We start from the raw sequence: 8,163 nt of genomic DNA on the forward strand, positions 1-8,163 counted from the left end.
AGTGCTGGCTAGTGGGGAGGAGGGAGAAATAGAGAGGGAAATGGGAGCCCCTCATTCCAGCCTGCCCTCATCCACTCCTGGGTGAGTCCCTTCTGCTCTCATCCAGTCCTGGGTGAGTCCCTTCTCCCTCTGTGGGCCCAGCCCTGCACTGGGCTGTAGGGGACATGGGAGGGTGAGAGACCTTAGCCCTTGATCCCATGGGATGGTCAAAAGAGCCCAGGCTGGGAGGTGAGTAGGGTTGAAGGGTGGGGTCAGAGGGGGAAGGGCTGAGTGGGCTGGAGCAATCAGGGAAGGCTTTCTGGAGGAGCAGCTCAAGTTGGGAACTAACCAAACAAAATGTGGAAAGAACAGGGGAGGGTAGGCATGGGAAGAGCCAGGCTTTGGACTTTCTCAGGAGGTGGGGGGCAGATGTTGCACGAGAAGGGGCCCCACTGAAATCACTCTGCCCCTAAGCTGAGAAGCCTCCAGGGATGGGAGAATGGGGTGCCAGTGGCGGTCTCAAGATCCCTGGCTCATCCAGGGAGAATTTTTTTTTTTTTTTTTTGTGGTACGTGGGCCTCTCCCTGCCATGGCCTCTCCTGTTGCGGAGCACAGGCTCCGGACGCTCTGGCTCAGCGGCCATGGCTCACGGGTCCAGCTGCTCCGCGGCATGTGGGATCTTCCCGGACCGGGGCACTGTCCCCTGCATCGGCAGGCGGACTCTCAACCACTGCGCCACCAGGGAAGCCCCTCCAGGGAGAATTTGAGTGGTTGGAGCCCAAGGGTGGAAGAGCCCGAGGGTTGCTGTTGAGGCCTGGAGGCTTTGTGATACTGAGAGGCTGTAAGTGGTGCCAGAGCTACGGCCTCAGGGCCAGAACTTGGTGAGGCTTTGAGTGCTCAGGAGGTCGGTCTCACCACGGCCATTAGTGGGAGGAGAGGAATTATGCCAATTGTCTTAAGGCCTGCTCCCAGGACAAACAATGAGCACCCTATCCCGGAGTGTGCAAGACATTAGCTAGATGGAACAGAGATTCCTGCCCTGGTGGAGGTGATGGTAAGGGAGGTAATCATGGGATAGAGGAAACTAGATGACCAATATACTCCATCCACCCACCAGCCAACTTGGAGCTGGTGCCAGACCTGGAACCCACAGGTTTTAGGCCCTGCCCAAGCAGCAACTGCAGATTCCTCAAGTCCTGGGGAAAGGGTAGAAAGAAATCAACCTCAGCCCAGGTCTGATGGGTGGGGGACAGGTGTGGCTCTGTTATCTTTGGGCCTCACTTTGCCCATCTGTAAAATGGGCTTGGGTAGTCTTCAGGTCTTCCCTGATCTTACAGAGAGATGACTCATGCATCTCCTGCCTCAACCAGAATCTGCCCTGCAGCCCAGGTAAGCCACACCCCCAGGCACACACATGGGCACACCCACACATGGGGCACGAGGGCACACATGCACCAGGGGCACACACACACCCATATGGAGATGAAGCAGAAGTGGGAGGAAGAGGGTGGCCACTGTTTGTTGGTTGTTTGTTTCCTGGTTAGCTTTCCCCATGCACATGTCTAGCCCTCCCTGAGAAACACCACTCCAAATCCTTACTGTCCACCACCTTCCACCTTGAGCTCCATACCTTTCAGCTCTGCTCAGTGGGAGGGCACAGAAGGGTCTGCCTGCCAGCCACCTGATCCCAAAAGCCCCTTCCCAGGTCCCGGGGTCCTCGGTGTTTGGTCTGCTGCTGAATGTCACTTCTACAAGTAGCTTAATGCCCCACAGACACCTCCGGTGGGGCACAGCACACAACGACGACCCTCACAGCCTGCCTCCAACCTCCTGTCTAGCAGACCTTCCATTTCAGTGGACCACAGTCCCCGACCCTGCATCCACTGACTTCCCCAACCCACAGGTACTACACGGAAGGCAAGTTTGGAGTCCACCCTTAACCGTCTCCCCTCCACCGGTGTCCCAGATCCCGGCGCTGAGCGGGCTCCAAACAGCGCTGGAAGGGACTAGGCTCGACGGAGACCCCACCCCGCCCTCGGGTCTAGATCCGGTCTGAGGCGCAGGGGAGGCGAGACACGGTGCTCCGCGCCCCTTATCCCCTCCACACAGACTTGAGCACACGGCTGGCCTCCCGTCACCCTCGCTCCACCCCCAGCTGCCGGGACTCTGGGCGGCTCGGCGGACACTCACCGCTGGCCCGAGGGCGCAGGCTAGGGCGCCGACCAGCAAGCAGAGCCAGCGGGCGGGCGGAGGTCTAGGAGGGCGCATGGTCCGCCCCGGGTCCGCGGCGGGCGGCCCGGCGCCGGTAAAGGGCGGGCGGATGGGCGGCGTACCGCGCAGCGGACGTTGGGGAGACTGACAGGGTGGCGCTGCTGCGGTGCCCCTGCGTTAAGAGGCCCCGCTCGGAGCGGGGGCGGGCCCCGGGGGCTCGTCTGACGGGCGGCGGGTGCAGCCAATGGCTCGGCAGAGGCGGGGCGGCCGCGCAGGTGTGGGGCGGGGCTGGGGGAAGCCCCGGCGAGTCGGGTGTCCCAGCGCTCCCTCCGCCAGTCTCACACGTCAGTCCTCAGAGGCGAGGTGTGGGCAGGCCTTCGTCCCTTCGGACCGCATCCCCGGGAGACCCAACACGTCCCATTCTTTCCTGCTTGGCTCACGACGTTTCCAAGCGCCAGGTTACGATCTCCCACTCCCACACGCCCCCTTAGCCCCACCCCAGGGCGCTCTGCTCGTCCAACTTCAGAGCCACCTCCTCTAGGAGGTCCGCCCGCCAGCCTCCCCATTTTCCACTTCTGCGCCTCGGAGGGCTGGTGCAGGCGGGCCGGATTAGGAGACAGCACAAATCACTTCTGATCCTCTAGGCTGAGGGCGCGACCTGCCTAGGGTCCTGGGCTGCAAGTGCCCCAGATAGGTGGGGCTCACTGTTTGATCCATTTTCAGTCACCCCAACTCATCCCTCGCGCCAGAGAGGCCAGGCTAAGGGGAGCTAGGGCGCGAGTGAGTCCCGACGCTGGGTTCCTTGGTGCCTCTCCTGAGCCCCGACGACCCGGCAGGGCGCGCTCGGCACCGGCTGGGCTTCCGGACCATTCACGACCAGGCGGGGGCGGGGGATCGTGCTTCAGGAAGGATGACGAGTCCGCTCCCTTGCGCGTCTGGGCCAGGGCACCTCTGGAAGGAGGCAGAACTGAAGTTCCAGCGCCCCCACGCGGGAAGGGAAGGTCTGTTGCCAGCGCGCGGGCCCGGTCTAAGCTCATCCGACCTAAAACAACCAGAGCCCTCCTCCTCCAGCCTTCCCTATTTTACGTACTGGAAAACTGAGATACAGAGAAAGGCCCGGAGCCGGCCTCTGATGCCTCACTTACAAGGTTCGGCGGGGGACATCGGGCCAGCCCTCCTCCACCGTGCATCCTCAGAGCTCGGTTTATTCTTCCTTAGAATAAGGGGCAGGTTCACTGGCTCCGCGCCCTGGAAGGGCGCCTTCTTGTGGACCAAATGCAGGTGGCTGCGTTGCCCTCTTTCCAAGGGTTCGAGACTGGTGCAGTCGAGGCTGGAGGTGGCGGTAGTGGCAGTGGGGTAGGGTGGCTGATGGGTGACTGTGATAGGGGGATGAGGGCAGGCGATGTTCAGTGGAGAGGCGGAGAGGGCTGCGCGTCCCTGGGCGCCTGCGGAATGTGCGGCTGCTTGAAGGAGGTCTTACTCCAGGCTCCGGCTGATCAGCAAGTGCGTCAGAGTTCCCTGCGGGCGCACCCTGCTTTCCCTCCCTGCAGCGCGGGGTACTCGGGCCGCCGACCTTCTAAGGGTAGGATGGAGTTATGGAGAGACAAGGGAAAGCCAGGAAGGGATGAGCGCCAAGCCGCTCCACGATTTCGGCTTATTTGGGGTGCTAGCATTTGCTTCCTATTCTCCCTCCCTCCCTCCTTCCCTCCCTTGCACAATCATTAAGAGTTTGCTGTGTGCCAGGCTCTGCGCTTTGCACTGGGGCACAGAGACATATAAGACAGTGGCACCTGTTGCCTGAGGAGGACCTGGGGAGCTATTGTACTCCCTCCAAATTTCTACCTCCTTCCAGATATCATCAGTAAGCCTGGACATAAGCCCTTCCCCAGACAGGAGAACTGTGGAGATGCCCTTGCCCTGGCCATTCTGGGGTTTGAACTCGCTTTCTCAGGGGAGGAAGTGTTTGAAGAATCACAAGCCATCTCCTCATCCATTCTCACTTCTGGAGGCCAGGTTAGGCTCAGGAGTCAGAGGTCCTTGCCTCCCCCTGCGACCCTGCCACTACTCCCTCTCAGGCCTCAGTGCTCTAGCAGAGCAGTGGAATTTTGTCCTCATACTGGAAAGTCACCTTTGCTTGGCACAGTGACCCAGGGATCCTAGCTATGAATGGCAAATCCATGAGCTTTGGATCTCATAAACCTTTGCCCACTCTACACACACACACACACACACACACACACACACACCCATCTGATCAGCTGCGGAATGCTGATGAAATCCCACCATTAAAGCATGTCCTTTGGCCTGTTAAAGTTCTGCTCTCTCTGAGGACAAGTATCTTGGTTACTTGAGGGTGCATTTGAGGGAGGTGAGGATTGGGGAATAGGAGAGAGCCAGACCCCACTTTGCCAAGTGACCCTTGGCCAGGCCCAGAAGGGGGCAGATGGAGGAGGGGTGGGAATCTTAAGGCTGTCAGCTGGGGGTGGCTGCCTCTCCCCTTATTCTGGAGGGTGTCCACACGACACCCCCTCCTTAGCTTGAGGACTACACGTGGGCAGGCTGGAAGCAGCGAGAGTGACTGGCAGGGCCCCTGGATGCCCTTGCATCCAGGGTGACTGAGGAATAATAGTTTCCATGCAGATTCTTTGCAATGAAAATTACTTCTTTGTTCTTTCAGAATTGTTCTCCTGGGAGACCCACCCTTCCTTACCTATCAAAAGGCACAAAACAACTTCAGAAGTGAAAGAAGCAGGAAAAAGAAAATAGCAAAAACAAACCAATACCTGAACAATTCAACCAAGAGTATGTTTGACTTCGGTTTTTTTTTACCTTTTTTTTTTTTTGCGGTACGCGGGCCTCTCACTGCAGGGATCCTCCCAGACCGGGGCACGAACCCGCATCCCCTGCATCGACAGGCAGACTCTCAACCACTGCGCCACCGGGGAAGCCCTTGACCTTGTTTTGACGAATTGTTACCGCATGTCCAGTTCTATGTCCGGAGGCATTGTGGGGATCACCTGGGGGCCTACTCCTGGGGAGTCCTTGGAATCTGATGAGAAAACCATCCTTTCACCTGTCAGATGATCTGGGAAAGCTTCTGGGGTGGGAGTGGGATATCAGAAACAGGAGGTGTGTGTGTGTTGGGGGGGGCACAGAGACAGACTATTTGAGGGGGTGGGAAACAGTGACTTGGATCTCCATTCTCCATCCCCCCCAAAGCCTGAGTCCCTCTGGAGTTGGCCTTTACCTCATCAGTCCAGGTTTGGGGAGGGGGCCACAGCCACCTCTTGCTCTCTGCTCCCCCGTGTCCTCTTGAATGGATTCCTCCAAGGGTATTCTGTTCTGAAGTCTCTCCTCCTGGATCCCTGGAACCAGTCTCCAGTCTCTGGCCCAAGCCCCACCTCCCTTCTGGATGCAGGAAACAGAGGGGTGCAGAAGGTGGGGGGAAAGAGAGAGAGGCAGAGTCACTTGCCTTCCCCCGTGATGACAGGCAAGGCAGGAAAGAGTCGGCAGTTACTCATTTGGAGCCTGCGTGGCTTCCTGGCTGCCTGCCTCATTCTTGCTGTGGGTGCCACCTTGCCTCCCCCAGTCCTTCTCCCACCTCTTGAGTCGTGCACTCACTGCTTCAAGGCTCCCAGCTGAGGAACTCAATGATGGTGAGGTCTGCAGTGGAGTGGGAAGGGCAGCTGGGGACCGCGGTGTGGTCTTGGCCTCCTTGGCAGGGACCTGGCCTGGGGAGTCACTGCTCAGGATGCCCCTTCCGGAGCCATCCACATTTCTGTGTGGATGCAAGCAAGCTTTGCCCTTTCTGGGCTTCTGAGTTGAAGACACCTTAGGTCTTTATTCATCGAGTGGGGCTGGCAGCTCCAAGGATAAGAGGTGCTCATCACCTCCCCAGGCCTCTCCTTCTTTGGGGCCGGTTCTTCCTGTGAGAAGATGTTTCTTAACTCCAAGCCATGGTTTGGTGGAGGGCAGGAGAGGCCTATTGCTTAAAGAAGCAATATTCCCTTCATCCTTTCTGTAACTGCTTGCAGCGAATAGCATTCCTTCGTCCCTCTTGTATCACCACCTCCACTGACCTGGCCCTCTGATGAGCACTGGGGATGTTGCAGTGACTTAGACATTGGCTGCCCCTCTAGGACAGCCTATCACTGCTTGCGAGGGCGCTGGAGGGAGCTTCCGGTGATGCTGCGGCTGCACCAGCTAAAAAACAAGAGTTCATGGGAGTGCAGGTGATGCAGGGAGAATTGTTCTGACTTGAGAGATGGGGAAATGAAGCCCAGGGACGGGTTTGGAAATGGCCAGCATCACCCCTTGGTCCTGGAGGCTGGGCTTAGAGCTCGGGAGGGAGGGGGCGGAGGGGAGGTGATGGTGCCGACTCTAGGTGCATCAGTTCAGGCCCTCCAGTGATCAGATGCTAAGACGGAGTTAGTAGTATTGGAAGTTTATTGGATGGCAGGGGGACCCTGTGAAAGACAAAGGAGGAAAAGGCAGGACCCAGCAGGGAGAACCTCAGACTGCGACCCAGCTCTGACAGGGCCTCTGCTAGCCTGACCCGGAGCTGCAGAGCAAAGGTGACATGTGGGCGCCTTAGTAACCCTACTCTTCACAGTCAGTGTCTGGGGGCCATCTGGGAAGAGCAGAACCCTCACCTCAAATGCTGTGGTGAATCCTGAAAGCGCTACTCAGAGAGCCTGTCAGCTCACTGCATTCCCCACAGCTGAATGGCATGTTCTTTCTTGACAGGAGATCCAAGTGAGGCATGTCTGCAGTTACCACAGAGGGGAAACTGAGGCATGGAAAATGAAGGCCGGGGGAGAGCTCCTGCTCCAGGAGACAGAGGAAGAGGAGCCTAAGGTCCTACCCTTGGGGAATGCCTCTTCTGGGCACAGACAGGGATGACTCAAGAGGGAGCTCCTTTCCTCAGAATCCCAGGGCTTATTATGAGGGGGTCAGCGGTCTGTCATCATGCAGCTTGGCATCGTGGTACAGCAAGTCTGGGAGACTCCAGAGGTGAGGACTCCCCGCCTCCCCCATTTACTCTCTAACAGCAGCCACAGTTTCTTGGCCAAATGCCTACTGCCGTATCTGTGTGCGCATGTGTGTGTGTGTGTCCGTGTATAAGAGCACGTGAGTGTGTGTGCTGTGTATGGGTGTGAGTCAGGACAGACGCATCTGCTCCCAGCCGGGTCTGAGAGCAGGGCGTGGCCAGCGTGTATTGGGAGGAGGCTGAGTTAGGGGCAAGGCTCTGGGTGATTAGTGGCAGAGAGGGAATGAGTCACAGGGAGGGTGCCCAGGACCCCAGCACCAGGCTGTGTCTCAGAGCTCATTCCTGAGGCAATGGACTCTGTGGCCCTTGTAGCACCCCAACCCCAGGAGGAGCTCAGCCTAGGTCCACAGAAGATCGCAGTTCCCACGCTCACCTCTCCACTCCCAGCCCCGGGTTCCTGTGAATTGTTGTGTAGCTGGCCTTGGACAGAGATTCTGGACAAGGAAGATAATGTCAACGGGACAAAACAGACCTGGGGATTAAGTAACATAATTGATGCCATCAGAGACTAGTGTGTGTGTTAAAAATTTAAGGTTATCGGCGGAAAAAGATGGAAGTCTCAATGGAACTCCCAAACAACTAGAAGAAGGAAAAATAACACAAAGAAAACTCCGTCAATGTGGGAGATTAGAAACAAGAATACATGATACATAGAAGCATAAAATCAGATATCAGAAATAATCACAAACATTAATCATCACAGTAAATGTGAAAGGAGGAGAATTTAAGATGGGAAATTTAAGAGGAATAGTTCGTACTATTAGAACATTCAATCTATCAAAAAGATGAAATAATCATGAACATCTAAGCATCTAATGATATAGCCCCAAGATACATGAAAAAAGGATGAATTGTCAAATCTACAGTCAGAGTGGAAGACCTGAACACCCTTCCCTCAGGAATTCCATTCAGCTGTCAAAAAA

General features: G+C 56.9%; 1 protein-coding gene across 1 annotated transcript in view; it reads right to left on the bottom strand.

Moving 5' to 3' along the window:
• Positions 1 to 2,353, bottom strand: part of VIPR1 (vasoactive intestinal peptide receptor 1) — a 32,946-nt gene extending 30,593 nt beyond the window's left edge. The window contains exon 1 of the mRNA XM_024754557.1: positions 2,170 to 2,353. Coding sequence (XP_024610325.1) covers positions 2,170 to 2,247 — 78 coding nt within the window. The 5' untranslated portion in view covers positions 2,248 to 2,353. The remainder of the gene's footprint in view (positions 1 to 2,169) is intronic.
• Positions 2,354 to 8,163: the final 5,810 nt, after the last annotated feature.

The sequence above is a fragment of the Neophocaena asiaeorientalis genome, unplaced genomic scaffold, assembly GCF_003031525.2.
Source record: "Neophocaena asiaeorientalis asiaeorientalis breed wild unplaced genomic scaffold, Neophocaena_asiaeorientalis_V1.1 scaffold1148, whole genome shotgun sequence".
NCBI classification, from domain to species: Eukaryota; Metazoa; Chordata; class Mammalia; order Artiodactyla; family Phocoenidae; genus Neophocaena; species Neophocaena asiaeorientalis.